Genomic DNA, 19,388 nt, shown 5'->3' with positions numbered 1-19,388 from the left:
CTGCAGTTTCTTTTCTATGATAATTAAATGATTAAGGACAATGTTAAACCCGGAACAATCAGTTTCCTTTACAGTTGATTATCATCTGTTCCCTGTGCTGTTTGCTAATTTGGAGAGACAAGGATGTTAGCTACAAGGTCCTCTTTATTTGAGGAAGGATATTTGAAATTTAAATCCCAGAAGAAATTATCCATACATACTAACTTGCCCACGTTGCAGAGTTTTTCTGCAGTCTGTTTAGTGAGCCTTGATGTATAAGTCATCTGTTGCAAATGAATACATCTGTCTTTATTTCTCTTTGTCGTTAGATCATTATGCAAGCATTAAACACCAAGAAAGACATAACATGATTGATTGGTTGAGTGGAGCAGGCAGGGTAGCAGAAAGGAGGCTTTAGTAGCCGACTGTTTCGTCTTCATGCTGTTTCTCTAGTTCAGAAAGCACCAAAAGCAGAATTAGTCAAGTCTTTAGGGACTAGAGATACTTATTGGTAGTTAACATACTTACCATTCCCAGCATTTTCTTGCAACAGCATTTCATCTTTACTCCTGTGAGTTGACTAATTTATATTCCTTCTTTGATCTGTTCTGCTCAGCTCATCCTGATTGATAGTTATGTAGAGCAGATTGGACAAAGACAAAATGGTGAAAAAGATGTTGATGTTGGAACCTGGACCTTTGAGTTCCCGGTGGTACCAAGATGGTATTGTCTGTGGCTGTTTTTCTCACAGACAATCCTGTAGCATAGTGGACTGTGACTTGGTGTCTGCCACTGCTTTGTAAGCATCTTGAGGAGCATGGCCATAACTTGTCCAGTGTTGAGTTCCCTGGTTTGAGTCATAGTGGACATTGAGTTCTTAAATCAATGATTTCATAATTCAGTTAGCTGCTTTATAAATATTTTGTTCACATTGCGAGAGCTAGCTCTTAGGAAAGGATATGACATATTTTTAATGAAAAGGTAATTGAATGTTGTCAGTTTAAAAGTGGATCAGTCTGTTCCTATTTTTATAGAGATCAAATTAAACTGGAGGAATTGAGCTTTCCTAGATTTTCAGGATTCAGCTTGAAGCCAGGAAAGACTGAGTTCCTTGTAGAGAAAATGTACTGCTCTGTTCCCTATACATTGGTATGAAATTTTATTCTGGAAACCTACCCTGGGAAACCTGCATAGGAATAACACTCCTAAGAACTAACAATTACTTCTCATTTGGCTGGTATTATTACTGTTTCTGATTGACCTGAGACAATTGCTTAAAAAAAAAAGCGCTTCTAATTTTTGAAGGCCTATAATTGAGTAAAGAATTACAGTGTATATTTAAAAAACATATGAATAATTTTTGGTTGAGCATGTTACATCTCTGCAATGTGAACAGTCACTTTCTACTCTGTTCTCTTGGTTTCTTGAATTATTGGTTTTACTTTTTAATAATTTATACTTAATCTTATGTGAACAGGGATTTACAGAGGTTGTTTGTTAAGTCAATCTCTTCAACTCTCAGAAGAGCCTGTGTAGTTCCCTAGAGGATGTGCAAGGTGTATTTTTGTTCTGTTTTAAGCAGGTGCAGGTAAAATGTACACAGTAATGGACTTCTGTTACAATTGCTTGTGATAAATGATGTAAAACTCCTTTGGTTCTATGCACAAGAATTTTGATTCTTGAATGTCAGTCCCTATTTCATCCCTCATATAAGATGCAGTAGATGAAGCTAACATCATACACACTTCCTTGGCTTCTTTAAAGGGCAGTAACAAGTCACATCATAATCGTGTGACTGTAATGAAAGTTTCCATCTGTGTTGTGCGGCTAAAATCACAAGACATGGTTGTCTTTTAAAAAAGTAAGAAAGAAAAACTGTCTAGTTCCACTATTGCTACCCAGAATGTGTGTTTGTAGGGAAGGGGAGAATAACATTACAGAGAGTGTGAAACAGTCTTTGCCATAATTAGCCTCTGGACAGGAAAATACTGACTCTACTTATCTTTATTTATAAAAGAAAGTATATTAAAGTGTTGCTGCCTTCTGCCTTGCTGAACATCAAGAGCTGAGGCCATGCTTGAGATATAGACATTATCCTTACAAGAATCTAAAATGTTAAAATTTGATCAAGAATATCCATTTGGTGTAGCAGTTAAATGCACTTGAAACAACCCATGTGCAAATCCTAGCCCTGCTGTGAATTCCAACCTCCTGCTAGCGCAAATCCTGCAAGACAACAGGCTTTGGTTCAAGCAGGAGAGTCCTTGCTGCCCGCCTCCTCTGGAGTCTCAGATTGAGTTCCTAGCTCCTGGCTAGGGCCTGGTCTGGCTGTAGCTGTGACGGTCATTTAGAGACAAATCGGCTGGTGAGATGTCTCTGTCTTATACACACTTGCACTCTCTCTCCTACTGTTTTTCTCTGCCTCTCAAATTATTTTTAAAATGCATTAAATAGTGTTAATGTGATTATTCAAATGTAAAAAAATCCAACAATAATAAGTAAAATGAGTTGCTAGAAAAGAAGGGTTTTTATTTTGAAGTATTTTGTTTATATCAGGTGAATAAAGTTCATGTCTTTCACTATGCAGATTTAGGAGCATGGAGATGATTCCCACCCCACCCCACCGTCCTTTCCTGCCACTTCCTGGACCCACCCTCCTTCAGCATGTTTTGGTTTTCTGGTTTTTACAATAGCGTACTTTAAATTCACTTTATAATCACAGTTTTAACACTCCTTCAGGTAAAGATTTTAACAAATGACAAGTTAGCAAGTAGAAAAATAAAACCGAAAAAGCCACTGTTCTTCAAGAGTACAAAGGCTTTAAGCAGTGATTAAATATCAGAATGCCAATTTTGCTCAAACAGGTTACTTTTTTTGTCCTTTGTGCATTAGTTATGGCAGATAAGTCATTCTTGGGAATGACTTATTCTTCTAAGTGTAATGATTTCTATCTGCAAACACTTTGCTGCAACACACAGGGTTTTATTTTTTATGCCTGAATGCTATTCCATAGTGTATATATACCATGTTATTTTTATTAGTCATCCAGTGACGGACATTTAGGTTGAATTCAATTTGCTTTTGCAAACTGAACTACAGTAAGCATGGGCATACAAATAACTCTTTCATGTGTTAATATCAGTTTGTTTGGACCCAAGCAATGGGAGGGCTGGGTCATTTGAAAGCTCTATTTTAAGATCTATGAGGAATATGCATACTGTCTTCCAGAATCGTTTTACTAGTTTGTTTTCCCACCAACATTGTATTAGGAGACCTTTTCCCCCACATCTTCACCAGTATTTATTGCTTTTTTTTAATTTCCAGGCGAGCCCTTCTAACAGGAATAAGGTGAATCCTCATTGTTGCTTTTATTTTTTTTTCTCAGATGTCTCATGATTCTGAGCATATTTTCTTGTGTTTGTTAGGCGTTTGTATTTCATCCTTTGAAAATTGCCTGTTCATGCACTTCCCCCATTTCTGAAATGAATTATTGGTTTCTTTGTTGAATTTCTGGAGTTCTTTATAAATCCTGAATATTATTTCCCATCAGTTGCTTAGTTTGCAAATATTTTTTCCCTTTCTGCTGATTGCCTCTTGAGTTTGTTGATGGTTTCTTTACACTACAGAATCTTCTTAGCTTGATGTAATTCCTTTTGTCTTTTTTTTGTTTTAATTGCCCATGCTTCTGGGATCTTTTCCAAGAAGTCTTTGCCTATGCCTGTATCTTGGGGGAATTTTCCCCTTGCTTTCCTCCAGTAATTTGATGGTATCATGTCTTGTATGAGAGAAAGATTGATTTTTCCATCTTCTGATTCACTTCCCAAATGTCGACAATGGCCAGGGCTAAACCATATATGTCTCTCACATGGATGGCAGAGACTTAGGTACCTAAACCATCACCTGCTGCCTCCTAGGTACTTTAGTAAGAATGCTGTGTCTTAAGTAAATTAGCTGGATTCAAACCAGACACTCCAATATAGGATGCCATCATTGTGATAACAAGGGATGATGCTGATGATAAGAGATTTCCAGCAGTTACTCAGAAATTATGAGAACCAGATCTGCTTTGCCATACTGTGATACACTGTGCAAGAAATGCCTTAAGTTGTTGTTAAGTCACTGCACTCTGCTATTGAAAAAGAGTAGCATCAATATATTTTTCTTGAACCCCTAAAAATCTGTTTTGTCAATTGAGTTCCTAGGCTGCTATTGCTATACTGTGTGCACTTGTATTCTTATTCTAAATTCCATTCTAACTGCTTCAACTTCCTGTTTTTTCCTTTGGAGTTACCACCAGAGAAATCATTGAAAGTCATTTGAAAACAGCAGGGAAAAAAAGGTGTAATTATCACTTCTATACAGACAATGAAGGCTGCTCATTGTCAGCCAAAAGGGAAGTAACCCCAGAGGCACCTGTTTTAATAATTCCTCATGGAATACGTGCTGAGCTTTATCTGCATGCCCTTCCTGAGATCTTCTGAAAACTGTAGCTGAAAGGAGGCCACAGGACTTTGCTCATACGAAGTATGAACATGGGGAGGCTGTGGGGAGAAGTCTCCTCACCTGGAACAACTTCAGTGGTTCTGCTCTCATTTAATAAGGCAAATGCTTTTCTTTTAACAGAGGAATTCAAGGGCTCCACCATCGTTGAACTAATGAAGAAAGAAGGCACAACCCTGGGGCTAACAGTGTCGGGAGGAATTGATAAAGATGGCAAGCCAAGGGTATCCAATCTGCGGCAAGGAGGAATTGCTGCCAGGTAACTGTCAGTTCGGTAATTGCGGAAGGAACATAGCATGTAATGAATCAAAAAGTAAAGGTTTTAGGAACATTTCACCAATAATTAAGGTACATCTGCTAGGCTGTACCTCCCCGTAGAGCAGCACAGAAAACCAGGTCCTAGACGATATTCCCAGAGTCCACCTGCACGGCTTCCCTGACCTGTGCTGAATTCTCCTGGAAATTCTTACGCATCATCTTGGGAACAGCCTTCACAAGACTTTAATATGGATGTGTCCACAAGTGTGGACTGAGCAACAGAAAGGCTGGGAAAAAGTGGAAACCAGTCATTGGTCTCAGTGCGAACTGTATAACCCACACACTGTGTCAAAGGGAAGCTGCCAAAGAGGAATGTGGCTGATCTAGACAGAGTGGAGGATCTCGCCGTGGGCTGCAGGTTATGCTTTCCATGAACTGTGTGTTGCTCCAGTTATTGCCCAAAGCAGAATGTTCTGAATGTTGAACAATGATGGGCTTCCCTTACAGGCATTATAAACCTGTCTCAGGGGCAAGTGTTTGGCATAGTGATCCAGATGCCACCCCAACACCTGCATACCAAGTTGAAGTGCCTGAGTTTGCATCCTGGCTCCACTCACAGTTCCCGCCTCCTCTGCTGGAATGTCCTGGTTCCATTGCCACCTCCTTCCTAGGAGACGGTGGCTGAGTCCCTGCCATCCCTGTGGATGACCTAGATTAAGTTCCCAGGTCTGAGATTTGACCTGGCCCGTCCTAGCTGTTGCAGGCATCTGTTTTGTGAACCAATACATTAGAGCTCTCTGTGTGTCTCTCTCCATGTTTCTGTGTGTGTGCCATTCAAACAAATGCTATCCTTTCCGTGACCAGGTTTCACTAAAATCTGGTTGACATAACTTAAGTTGTGAACACCATTGATCTTGTGCACATACTTCCAAGTTGAGTTTTCTCACCTTAAAAAGCATCTTCTAAAATAATTATTCATTTATTATTTTATGATTTAGTTCCATAGGCTTTGGGATTTCCCTTCCCTCCTTCCTAAATTCCCTCCCCTCACTGATTTCCACTATATTATTACAATAGCATAGTTCTTCATAAACAGTCATAAGTGCGTCATTCTACTATTTAAGTATATCCTGACAGTGTAGGTATGGACAATGGCAGACAGTCCTGCATCTTATTGTCAAGATATATTTAATAGTTTCATTGGGAGTCCATCTTTGATCTGGAAATAGAGATGAATACTGCATTGTATCTTCATATCTGGATATGATCATCTCTATTATATAGTTACTATAATCCCCTTAAATGAAAACCCTTAAAGCAAAATCAGCAACAGGAATAAAAATAGAAAATTTACATTGCCGTGAAGTTAAATAACATGCTACTGAATGACCAATGTGTCACTGAAGAAATGAAAAAGAAAATCAAAAACCTTCTTAAAGCAAAGAATGCTATTGTATAACCTGTGAGTCAGTGGAGAAATTAGTAAGAAAACAACTTTAAAATAATTGACTGCCTGCCTTCATGTTAGGTTTTGTTATAACATTTTCAGATCTGTTCTATTCTGTGATCTGAGATATTGTAACAAAATCTAACAGAAAAGCAGGCATCTTCAGGCTATTCAAAAAGACTTCTTTCCACCCACATATCCTCTTCTGTTTTATAATACACAGATCCTTGATGCCAGGGCTTCACCTATCTTCAGAGCCTCATTGTGTCCAGCCTTCTCAAATAAAGTTGTAAATACATGAACTCTTTCGATTTAATTTTGTTGAAAGCCCCTGACAGTGACATACATTTTAACTTCTGTCATTGCTCTTGCTGTCTGCTGTTGGCTTAGAAACCCAAGAAGAGCCAAAGCTCTATGCTGGCAGTAAAGGAAATGGGACATTACTGGAACCCAATACTTGCTTTTCTGCTTTCCCAACACTCTGGGTGTCACTCCTTCTAAATAACAAATAACAAAAATTTAAAGTAAGCAAGAAGTAGCAAAATAAGCTGATTCTCTCTTAGGCACTGGGCAAATTCTGAGTAAAGATGTTGGAATCTGTGAAATGTCCAAAAAGCAGGCAGCAAACACGAGAAGGAATAAAACCTGGAAATTCTCAGATCTCGACCAACTCTTGACAGACAAAATAAATTTTTAAAGTCTCAATTTATTTTGTTAAGTGATATATTTGAAAAGAAAAGTAAAAATAGGGAATATTCATTGATAGTGCCAGAACCAGAGTAAGATTATAAAGTACACGAGGATCTGAAAAAACTTATAGAAAATGAAATTAAAGGATAAATTTATTTGGTACCAAAAATGTTGAGGGACCCCTGTAGATTTTTTGTTGTTGTAATATAAATTTTCCATTAACATTTTGAGGATCCCTCTATGCATGGATTCCAAGCATTGTTTACACCAAAAATTATTCTTAATTCCTTTTTTCCATGAACTTTTTGAAACCCCCTCTTGGAACAGGTGTCGTGGGGAGTCAGGATTCACGGACCCTCATTGACACTCACTATTTTCCACTCTTATGAGCCAGCCATATCCCGGGAGGCAGGACATCCTGTGCTATCTACTTTCCAGGCTTGCATGTCTGTTCTCAAAGGGGGGAAATCGAGTCAACCTGGACGATGGTGAGGATGAGTCCACTGAGGGGGATTCTCTGTTTTGTAGAAGTGACCAGTTGGATGTCGGTGACTACATCAAAGCAGTGAATGGGATCAACCTGGCCAAATTCCGCCATGATGAGATCATCAGCTTGCTGAAGAACGTCGGGGAGAGAGTGGTTCTTGAAGTGGAGTATGAGCTTCCACCAGTGTGTAAGTAACCACAGGCCAGGAACATAGCAGGTGTATCAGGTGTTTTCAGTGCCAAATGGCTATTGTTTCCCTTTGCCACCAGTATTTAATTATAGAGCAGTTTCTTGATATTTAGCGATTGCTTTTGATGTTTATTTTCTCTACATGACAGACAGAATGGCACACACACACACACACACACACAGAGAAATTTTCTATCTGCCTGTTCCCTCTCCAAGGGCCGAACTGATGCCTGGAGCCCAGAACGAAACCTGAGTCTCACAGAAGGATGGGAGGGGCCCAGGCACTAGAACTGTCGTCTTCCTCCAAGGCTCATTATCAGGAAGCTGCATCAGATGCAGATTAGGCAGGACATGAAACCAGGCACTCCAATATAAGATATGGGGGTCCCAGGCTGAGGCATAACCTGTGTACTACAGAACCCACCCCTTAAGAATTATTTGAATTGAAGAATTGAATTGAATTGAATTGAATTATCTGTCTACTCAGACAGAATTTTTAAATGCATTGTGGGTGTGTTTGGCCTAGTGGCTAAGGTGCTACTTGGATACCCATGTTCCATTCTGGAATATTTGGGTTCAAGTTCTGGCTCCACCCCTATTTCTAGCTTCCTGCTAATTCATACCATGGAGAGCATCAGTGATGGCTTAAGTAGCTGGATTCCAGCCACCCAAATGAGATACCTGAAGTGAGTTTCTGGGTTTTACCTGCCCCAGGCCCAACTTGCAGGCATTTTGGAAATTGATTAGCAAAGGAAAGCCCTTTCTTTCTGCCCCCTTCCATTACCTCTTAAATGAATTTGGTAAACCGGTATAAATGTGAATAAAGTAATAGAAAATATAGTTAATGATGAAATTATGTAGTGCCCATATTCCATTAAAGTGATTTTTGGACCTCATATTGACCATTTAAGCTTTCGTAATTAAGCTATTTTAATAAACAACATGTTTATAAGTATTATGTGTTATGTAGCACTAGGCTTTATACATAGCAGTGAGGTTTAGGAAAAGTAGATTTTATATGTTTTACATAAAAATGTTCACTTCTGAAGTGTAGTATGAAAATAACTTCAGAACACGTTGGTATGTTCTAAAGTAATAATAATAGTAATAACAAGAACAGACAACACGTTTTGAGAGCTTATTAAATTCTCAACATTATGAGCAGCCTGACTTGCATTACCACATTTTATATTCAAAATAACGAAGGGCAGCATAGTAGGGATTAACTTCGTGCCAAGTAGCAGGTTGAAATCTCAGCTTCACAATTTACCAAGTATATTAAGAAAGAAAGCAACTTACACTTTCTGTGTTCCATTTGGCACAACTCAGAATGATGGCAATGTTCATTCTCATTAAAGATTTGTCATGATTAACTGAATTAATAGTTATAAAACACTTAGAACAATCCCTGGCACAGTGAAAGTTCCTGATAAATAATAAATCAACCAACACAAAACAGACATTATTATCTTTATTATGTTAATTTTCAGAGGCCTAAGTATCTTTCCCACATTAGTATCTGACCCCAAACTGCCTGACACTGAAGGGCATATGCTTCTTCATTGTGAGGTATACCCTAGGCAAGAGGCATGTTACTGGTGCTCTGCCTTTAAGTGCTGTCCAAGCACCAACACCCATGTTACTTGCTATTATCTTGGAACTACCCTGGGAAACCTCTTCTATGTTGGTGAGAACTCAGATTAGTTCTGAAGAATTGATACTAGTTCATTTATTCAGCACTGACATATTGAGCATTTACTGTGTCCCAAATGCCACTATTTACTGGGAATTTGGATTGAATCCTAGCAAGAGTTTATATCCTAGCAAGAGATGACATAATAAAATTAGACCATCAGAAGTAAATAGTAGATACAGGTTATATTAACAAGTGGAGATTAGAATGTGAGTGACTTGATTGTGGAGATGAGAACTCCATTGTTTAAATTACTACCTTTGCTGCACAAGATGAGATAAGGAAAGAACTGTAGATGGAGTTTGCAGTTTGGAAGAAAGGGCTGTACCACAAGCATAAATGTGAGAGTCATAGAGAGATAATGTTGTTTGAAGTGTGGGGACCAGGTTAGAGCTTACAGGGATTGTAGACACAGTCATAAGCCTTATTCTTGACATGAAACGTAACATTGAAAATCTAGCAGTCATTTTACAACAAAATCAATTGAATTCCAAGTTCAAAAGCCTTGCTACAGGGTTTTTCATTTTCAGCCAGAGTAGGCAGTGAAAGAGTGATAACTGCCTGGATTGTTAAATGTTAATGCTCAATAGTTAAATGTCAGCTTTGCCCATTTCTAACTTTGTTACCTCAGGCATATTATTTAAGTTCTCTGGACCTTAGGTTTATCATCTTTGAAATGACCACAGTAGTTGTAGCACTTTTGTGAACATTCAATGCAATAATCACGTAACTATTATGTAGAGCATTCTGATGCCTTTGCAAGTAATTAAAAATGCTGGCCATCAGTCTCTCCAGTATCCACCGGCAATGCCTAAAGTGTGAATCATGCTTACCCCTGTATACACTGCTTTTCTTGCACATCCATACTCAAGATAAAGCTTAATTTATAAATTAGGTGCAGAAAGAAGCTTAAGTGGTTAATAATGAAATAGTTATTATAATGATATAATGTAATAAAAGTTATTTAAATTTTGTGAATTATTGCTGGCATTTTTTCATGTTTTCAGAAATTACTGTTTCTTCATATTGCTCAAGTATTATGAGTGATTCAGTGTTTGGGATTTCTGGGAAGAATTACAGAATGTAGTTGACTGTAGGTAACTAAAACCATGGAAAGCAAACTGAGGATGGGGGATTGCTTACTGAAAGTATTGTGTTTGTTTCAACTTTGAGTTTCCCAATTCCCTCTCCAAATGTTGGCCCGCACTGGCCTAGGCTGAAGCTGAAAAGGAAAAACTCAGTCTCAGTTTCGCACAACAGTGGCGAGGACTCAACCACTTGACCCATCCACTTGCTGCTTCCCAGGATACATAAGAGCAGGAAACTCAAGAATGGAGTTAGTACTGGAGTTCAGGCATTCTGATATGGGATACAAGCATTCCAAGCAGAATCATAATTCAAGGCCCCAATACCCACCTGTATTTAGACACTTTTATTTCAGTGGAGATAGGAAGGAACTCTTAGGGTAGCTTTCATGGTGAGGCCAACAAGAGAAAACTGCCCGGTATTACAGATTTCTAGAAGGAGATAAACATGGTAGCGCAGATCAGTTAGGAAGAGGAAGGTCCCAGACAGGGAATATGACAAGGAGTAAGATGGTAGCCATGCTCAGGTGAAGTGGCAGACAGGCTGATCAGAGAGGCCTGGAGAGGGAAGAGACCAGTGAGGTATACAGGAACCAAAGAGGGCTGTACATGCTGTTAGTGAAACTGGATGACATCACTTGACAACAAGAAGCCGTAGCGGCTTTAAAACTGGAAACATCATCACATCTAAGTTTTTAGAGTTTCATTTTGAGAGACTAATGGAATCAATTAGAAGCTCTGCACCTAAGGGTTGTTAGAATTTTCCAACAGAAGGGGATTTTCTAAGTTATTTGTACATATTTAGAATTGAAGATGAGGGGATGGATACCAGAAACGTTTAGGAGTTAATACCTCCCGTGATCTTGTGATTATACCAGCCTTTACTTCCTCACATAGCCAAACTAATGGGAAAAGAGGAAAATATTTTACAATGCAAAATCAGGAAGAAGTCTATTCTGCAAGGATGATGTCTCTGTTGTCTTTAGAAAAATTAGCAAGAGTTTTGAGTTCACAGAGGTTGAAGGGATTAATAGCATTTTCAGTGACTTGGTGCATGCAGTTGGAGCACAGATCCAGCCCCCACCCTGCCTCCCTCCCACAGCTGAGGTCCCACAGGAGTGGGCTGCTCACAGATAAGCTGCCCAAAGCCAAGACTAGGAGCGCTCTGAGGATCACAACGCTTGCAGTTCAGCCAACCGGAGTTCAGAAAGAACTGGAGGAGGTGTGCATGTCTGACCTGATAGAGGAAAAATTGAAGTTTATCCTTGAGTAAGCCATGTGTCATTCCTGAGATTGTTGCTTTACGAAAATGAAATGATTGCTCTGTGTGGCCTTTAAATCTTTTTTATTGTAAGATATTATTTGAAACTGCATTTAGATGAAATAAAATGTCTGTGAACTATTTCTTAGGTGTATTAAGGGTGGTGTAGAGATGGAACGTGTGTTGTCACATAACCCATTAAGAATCTTGAAATGTTATGTAATTTTCATCCATTTTCCATTAACAAATAAAATTCTCTTCTGTAACTCTTAAATATTTCGAAATGGTGCAATTCCTGCATTTTATTCGTTTTTAAATACTTCTTCATTCAAAGTTTAAGACTGCAGGTTAACTTCCTTTAGTAAAAATGTCTGCCATGAGATCGAATTGGTGAAAGCGGTCCTCATTTTGAAGCTGTTAGAAAAGTGAAATTAGTATTTGTTGAAAGGAGTGCATTTTTAACCCAAATCAGAGCATTACATCATGTCCCTGAGCCTGCCTTCTTCCTCCTGTATCCTAAGGTACACGTGGGATACAGGATGATGATGGAGTATTGGAGGAGTAGTCTAGGACTTCCTGCATGAGGTTTATCATGGAATGGAGTCTAAAAGACAAGTTGTTCTGAGAAAGCTCATCTCATATCAATGGCAAAGGGGTAAGAGCACACGCCCCGCCACAAGAGCCCATTTCCAGCCTCTGCTTACATCTCTTAACCTGTCAAGCGCAGTAGCAAGCCACATGGACAAGAGGAACATAATGAGATGGGACAGTACATAACTCCTGTTTTCCTGTTGAGGAACTAGGTGAGGATATGGGGGAGGAGTACACAAAATTAAGATAATGTGATCTACCACAGCAAAATAACTGGTATGGAAAGACATGTATACTTATATGTCAAAACCAGCAATGGCTATACTATTAAAATACAGAAGAAAAGAGTTGTTGTTATATGAGATTGATTTCTGCTTAGCACTTTGATTCTTCTCCTAAGCCCCTTAATGGAATGTATGCATGCCCATACATATGCGTGAAATAGAGAGTAAAATTCATGTGGTAGTACAGACTTTGGAACTAAATGTGGAAACCTAGTCAGCAAGAACCAGTCATACAAAAAAAAATATATAAACCAAATCTACTTCATTAATTATAGTAATTTATAGCAAGCCTTCACATTTATCTTTGAAGCTGTGGAGAGAATAGTGTGATAATCTAAAGCTGTAGATAATCCCGTAAGTATTTGTATGGACTTCAGATTTGATTGTAAGATTTTGCTGCCAGTATGATTTAGCTAAAGCAAAATTAAAATTACTGTGTTTTTCATTCCCACAACAGACACTCAGCCAACAATGACAGGCGGTCCAAAATTAGAATTTGGTTATATATAATTAAAAGTTGATTTAATGATTAAGCAAAATAATTTTTGCAAACCACTCTGCAGAGTTCTGGACACAGAGTAAATGCTCAGTAGTTATTTTTTCCCCATATCATTTTCTTCCTTCACTTACCAGCAGAACAAAAGATCGTGTTCTCAACCAATTTATTTCACTGGGTTTCTGAGTCATGAATATAAGAATATATTTGGTTTTAACTGTTTTTTTTTCCATTTAATTAAAACTGCACCTCAACTCTTAGAGTTGTTGTATGAACTGTTCCTAGTTGATTACAAAGAAGTAAAAAATCCCCTGACAGCAGTGATCTGACATTTAATTAAATCAGTGATTGGTTCAGCTGTGAAATTTTATTTGTTTTCCTGCAGGTCCAAGTTTTTACTGTACTTTGTGTCCCAGCCAGATAATACTCCATTTTGTCAATTTAAATGTATATTTTTTCTAATTCTGTATAATATTCTTTTCAAGGTCCAACATTTCTGATCATCTAAAATAGTTGTAATTTATATTTAATTAAATCCATTTGCTATATGTGTAAATGGCAAGAAGAAACATATTTTTAAATGCCTTTAAATTATATTAATATAAACATGCTCCTTAGTGTATGACAGAATTACAGCTCACTAAACTTGTCATAAATTTAAATAACCATAAATTGAAAATGCATTCACCTACCTAGTCAGTAAAACATTACGTTTTAGCTTTGCCTCCCTTATCTGTGCTCAGGCAGTTAAGTTAGCCTATGTCTGAGCAAAATGATTTGACATAAAGCCTATTTTATAATACACCGCTGATATCTCAAGTAATATATTAAATACTACACAAAAAACAAAAAACAACGGTTGTGTGGGTATACGTTCACACCAATGCAAAGTTGAAAATTCTTACACTAATCCGCCTAAGAAATATGTATTGCTTGTTGATGGTTTTATGTAAGAAACCCTTCCAATCTAGTAACAATATAAAATGTTATCAATAATGAGCACAATAGATAAAAATTATTGAACAAATTCTAAACATGGATCTGAAACTGTCTACTTTTGTGTATTATAAGGGGTTTTGTGGTCAATCTTTATGACTAAATATCTCACTATGGGGTTGGCAGTGTGACTCTAGGTTCAATGGCATACATATAATTCAAGTCCCAGCTGTTCTACTTCCAGTCCATCTCCTTACCAATGCCTCTGGACATGCAGCAGGAGATGGCCCAAGCACTTGGGGCCCTAGCACTCGGGTGAGCTATTTGCGTGGAGGACCAGGCTCCTGCCTACAGCTTAGCCTAGTACTCACCATCACAGCCGTTTGTGGAGTCAGCCCACAGGAGACAGATGATATACTTGCTCTGTTTCCTTCCCTCTCTTACGCCTCTTCCTCCCATCTTTTTTTCTCTGTAGCTCCACCTTTAAACAAACACATAGGCTTTTAAAACTGTATTAATGACAAAATGCTAGTCTATGAAAATATCTTTTTGACAGTAGTATACTGCACAACCAGAATTATTCAGCAGTTTCTCAAAAAGAATATGGCAGAATATTTTAGTGACTGCACCTTCCTATGAATTACACCTTCATATATTTGTGCTCTAAAAATAGAGATTGTAATTTGGTGATGCAATTTCATTTTGTGATATAAGAGTGGTACACAGAGTCAAACAGCGTAAACCTGTTTGTATCAAATAACTTAAGTAGAGCTTCATTTTCTTATTCGATGTTAACATTTTGAAAATACTTAGAATGTCTTGGGTCTCGAGGTTTCATTTGGGTTCCCATTTTCTAACAGCTACTTTTGTGTCAGCCTGATCTTTGGTAACAGCTTGGAAATAATAAGTTTTCTGTGCCAGTTGCAAAAACGAAGGTAAATATACAAATTATTTTAAAAGTTTTATGAAAAGTCTTATTCGCTTGGGGCTTTGCACAGGAAAGCTATACTTGTTAAAGACTATGGAGTTTGAACTAGAAACTACCTGCACAGAAATAAAGGAATCGCTATGATTTTTATTCCACTTGTACCTATATGTCTCTTTTAAATGCTGGTGAACTACTCTGTACCATTTATATGTCAGTGCAATGATATTTTCTAACAGTTTTCTTAAAAAATTGTCATTTTCCTGCTGCTTTAGAAATTATTTGCAATAAGAATCTCTAATATTTTATGGCACATAAAAATTGAATAGTTTTACTATGACTTGAAACTTATATTTTGCTCTGTCTGTCCTGTATTCAGCGGTACAAGGATCAAGTGTTATTTTCCGAACTGTGGAGGTCACACTGCATAAAGAAGGCAATACCTTTGGCTTTGTAATACGAGGTAGGTGATGCGTAAGAAACTGGTATTGTAAGTGAATATTGGGTGTGAGTGGGAAGGCATCCTCAGAAAAACTGACATTTGCATTGCACATGGCCACTCTTGAATGATTGTACTCATCTTTTAGTAAATAAAATGGTAAATGATACTCTAGGAGAACACAGAACAATACACCACGTTTGTAAACCTTATAGTTCATAGTCATCCTACTAATTTGTTGCTTTTCAACACATCTTTTGCATTCCCTTTTGAGCTTTTCTGTATCATTGAGTCAAAAGTGTTTATGAGTATAGTTTCTTTTGCTTTAATACCGAGAAGTAACCAACTTTGTTTAAATTAATTTTGCTTGAAATATATTGTAACTTCCAAAAGATGGATTTAAAGTAATTAATTCCTGAGGAACCTTTGTGCAACAGTTTAATTCATCTTATGTTTGAATGACATTTAAACGAAAGATTTGGGGAACTTTGACTTGTCTATAAAATCATTAACTCTAAGCTATATATCTGTTCTCTTACTTTACTCTTATTATTAACAGCTTTTTTCCTGAACTTTTATCCCACATTAATTATTCTTAATCACTAGTATGACAATGAGGTTCAATATGACACTACTGAAACATCAGGATTTTGATTAACATTTTATATTTCTTGATTTTTTGTTTTACCAATGACATTTGGTATTTCATTAGTGTCAAAATTTCATAAGACTTATTAAAATATCAATTTATATTAGTAGACATGTCTTTATATGTGTGCATCAAAAAATGAAAGATACATTCACTTACGAAGTTGTGTCTCCAGTGACTGAGCTTAAACACACTGAGACGTTTTGACCAGTAGTTACCTATGTTTTTATGGGTAAAACGATAGCTTTCTGACAAGTGCCAACCTTGAGGTAAAACAGATCATTTACCCTAACTGCTCCCCAGTTTGTGTGTAAAATACTTAGCTGAAAGTGGTGACAAGTCACTGCATCAGGAATCGCAGGTTGAGAGCTGGTATGTACACATCTGTTTTTACAATATAGGCATAAAAACTGCAGGATATCTTGTATTGCATGCCAGCCTAGTGACTGAAAAAACTAACATAAAATCAACTGGTACAAGTATTCATCATACTTTATGGTTAATCAATAGCAAACCGGATTGCAAGTAGAAGAACTAAACCAACAGTAAGTTATCATTAAAAAATTGAAGGATTGAATTGTACAGCTTCCTTTAGACAACTGATGATGAGATGTTAACAAAATGTACTTCGTACAGTTTACAAGAATGTCAAGTATCTGTCCATGCAGAATTGTTGTATGAGCCTCAGAACTGCCATGGAGGAAACTTGAATGAATGAGTGACCACTTGAGATTGCCTTAATTTGTGTGAACATCAAACTTTTTAGCACTATACTGATTTTTAAAACCTGAACATTAGAAGGAAAAGAAAAAAAAACTTAGCATTAATGAAATAATTTTAGTTGATGAGTACCACATTTTATAGATTTTAATAACTTCCTTTATATGTTGGTTAAATGAAACAGTTTATGGGATTTTGTATAATTTCTGAATTATGGTCAAATAAAGGACTTTCAATTTTAGAACAGTTTGAGGTTCATATGCAGGATTAGTCCCAGCTCAATCAGTGGTCGTCACTAGGCTCATAAATAAGTCATAATGAGAAAGTATTGTGCATGATGTTAGTGTAGCAGATGAAACATTTTCATGATGATGGGAGTTGAGCTAAGCTTAGGTCAATGGAGAATTCTAGAGCAATTGGGAAATGGGAAGATAATTGTAGATAGAGCATGTATACATGTTATAACTGGAGGATTTGTTAATCTGTTAGAGCACAGCTTTGACCATTAACATGAACTTTTAGGTTATGATTGGAGCAACATTTCTAATGCTACAAGTCCTGGCATCTAAAACAGTCTTGACTCCTCAAACAGTAGAATGTTGTACCTATTGAGTAAAAAATGACTTTCTGTCCTGGACATTGGAGACTTCAATATTAGTTAATTCCTAACCAAGTTAAAGATAATTATTTTTGGGTAATAGGAAAAAAAATCTGGCACTGAGTACCTTTTCATTGTCATTCACACCTGTAAAACTGTAGGGAGTTCTACTCTTAATATATACTGCCTGGCGTTTAGACTTGCTCTGCACTGCTGAGCCTGCCATTGGGGTTTGTAAAAGCATCTTAGGGGATTCTCACGAGCATCCAGGATTGAGACTCACCATTCTCTCAGGGGCTCTCACCTCCAGAACCTCCATGAATCATACCCTTAACTTTGCTGGTAAAGCAATGACAGAATGCCGCATACCAAGAAATTTACAACTACCTCACGCTTTAACATAAAGTCACCTTTACACGTTTAAATTTTGACCTTTAAATCTGGATTTGTAAGTAAAAGTATCTTGCTGTCTTCAATCCGTGTTCTTGCCTAAATCAGTACCTCGTCAGAGGAGCTTTCCTAAAGTGATCACCTTGCAAACAGAGATCACTTGGAAAAATCTATATAGTAGTTAATAAACATTTGCTACAACCATCGGCCATTTTTTTAGTTCTTCAGGGAAAGAAGTGATTTTCCAACATTAAATAGGAATGTGTAAGATAAGGCTAAATGAAAAAACCAAATACTAAAGTGGAGCTCCAGTCAACCAGAATCAGTCCGTTGCAATAGAAATGAGCCAATAGAAAGCTGTTGCCTTCTTTAGAAAATGTGAATGCCTTTTAGTTTTTCTGATAGGTTAGACTCTGAGTTGACCATTGAATATGTGTTGAGTCTGGGGAATGTCACTCTGTCCTGCTGGGCAAACATTGAAGCAGTAATAATTGACTATAGTGTTCATATTTACTAGTCCCATTTTGCCACCAAGTAGGGTGATTTTTTTCTCTTTCCTTCTTTATTTTAAATTCTGTATATTTTTGAATTTTACTTCAGTTTCTGCTTCCTTTATGTCAGATTTTAGACCTGCTGATTCACCTGCATAATAGCCCAGGTTCATTGGCATTAGGTGTACACAGCAGTATTTGGTTTATAATTGGCTGCTGTTTTTAATTGAGTCAGGAGTTGTAATTAGTTAATCCTCCTGCCTTACAAGTTGTTAACCATTTTATATATCACCCTGCTGACAGCCAAGCATTTATTAAGAGGTGGAAGAATTATGACTGCAGGTACATATTTGATAGAAAATCAGCAAGACCTTCAGTCTGTTATGTGCCGAAGGGTAATTTTTCATACTTTTCTTCGTAAATCCACAGAGGTACTTCAATTTCTCAGGTGGTGTTTTGTGAGTGAATTTTTTCCACAGCGACAATGAAAATAATTGTAAGCTGTATTACATTTCTCTGCTAGGGGGAGCGCATGATGATAGAAATAAGTCTCGCCCAGTTGTGATAACATGTGTTCGTCCTGGAGGTCCTGCTGACAGGTAAGCTTCATCATTCTGTGTAGCTACCCAGAATAAATAGACCTGTAGATTTCTGTATAGAAAGTGATGAGGTATGCATTTTGTAGTAGAAGATGGCTACAAAGTAAGTAAGTTAGAATGTGAAAACAAAGAATTTGCGTTGTGGAATCAGAAAAATAGTTTCACTTTGAGGTTCTACACTTAGACCCCATGTCTCTGGCAGACCACTTAGCTTCTGAGTTCAGTGTGCTGCATTGTCAGTATAACGGAACTGTTCAGTTCTGCCCAAGGTTGCAGCTATCTGGTGCCTTCAGAGGGGCTTCTTATAGGAGACACTTATCAGAAGGCAGCTGACTTTCTCAAGGCCAGCATGTGAAAGCTGATACTCTTCCTCAACCTGGGAAGACAATTGGTGGTGACATGGCTCTTCCTAGTACCAGAATCCTTATATAATGGCATCCGTATTTTTTTTCTTTCGGGATTTTATTATTTTATTTATTTGAAAGAGAAACAGAAGACAGGTCAATGTTTCCTGTCCTTTGGTTCACGTTCAGAATGTCCTCCACAGCTGGGATGGGGCCAGGCTGAAGACCAGCACTAATGCAGGTCTCCCAGGTAAGTAGCAGGGACTCAGCCATTGGAGCGAGCTTCTGCTGTTCCCAGAGCGTGTGTTAGCATGACGGTGACACCCAGAGAAGGGTC

The 19,388-nt window shown here is 37.7% G+C and overlaps 1 protein-coding gene across 11 annotated transcripts in view; it reads left to right on the top strand.

Annotated features, from left to right (window-relative positions):
* GRIP1 (glutamate receptor interacting protein 1) overlaps positions 1 to 19,388 on the top strand; it is a 606,928-nt gene that overhangs the window by 462,395 nt on the left and 125,145 nt on the right. For 10 of the 11 annotated variants that reach the window (XM_036492323.2, XM_058673303.1, XM_058673300.1 and 7 more), the window contains 4 exons: positions 4,603 to 4,738; positions 7,403 to 7,548; positions 15,201 to 15,284; positions 18,632 to 18,707. In XM_036492323.2, coding sequence (XP_036348216.2) covers positions 4,603 to 4,738; positions 7,403 to 7,548; positions 15,201 to 15,284; positions 18,632 to 18,707 — 442 coding nt within the window. Of the gene's footprint in view, positions 1 to 4,602; positions 4,739 to 7,402; positions 7,549 to 8,157; positions 8,237 to 15,200; positions 15,285 to 18,631; positions 18,708 to 19,388 lie in introns of those variants that run through there. The other variant, XM_058673307.1, reaches the window with a different exon arrangement.

Source organism: Ochotona princeps, chromosome 15, assembly GCF_030435755.1.
Source record: "Ochotona princeps isolate mOchPri1 chromosome 15, mOchPri1.hap1, whole genome shotgun sequence".
In the NCBI taxonomy this organism is placed as follows: Eukaryota; Metazoa; Chordata; class Mammalia; order Lagomorpha; family Ochotonidae; genus Ochotona; species Ochotona princeps.
The sequence above is the reverse complement of the archived record's forward strand: the minus strand, read 5'-3'. Positions and strand labels throughout refer to the sequence as shown.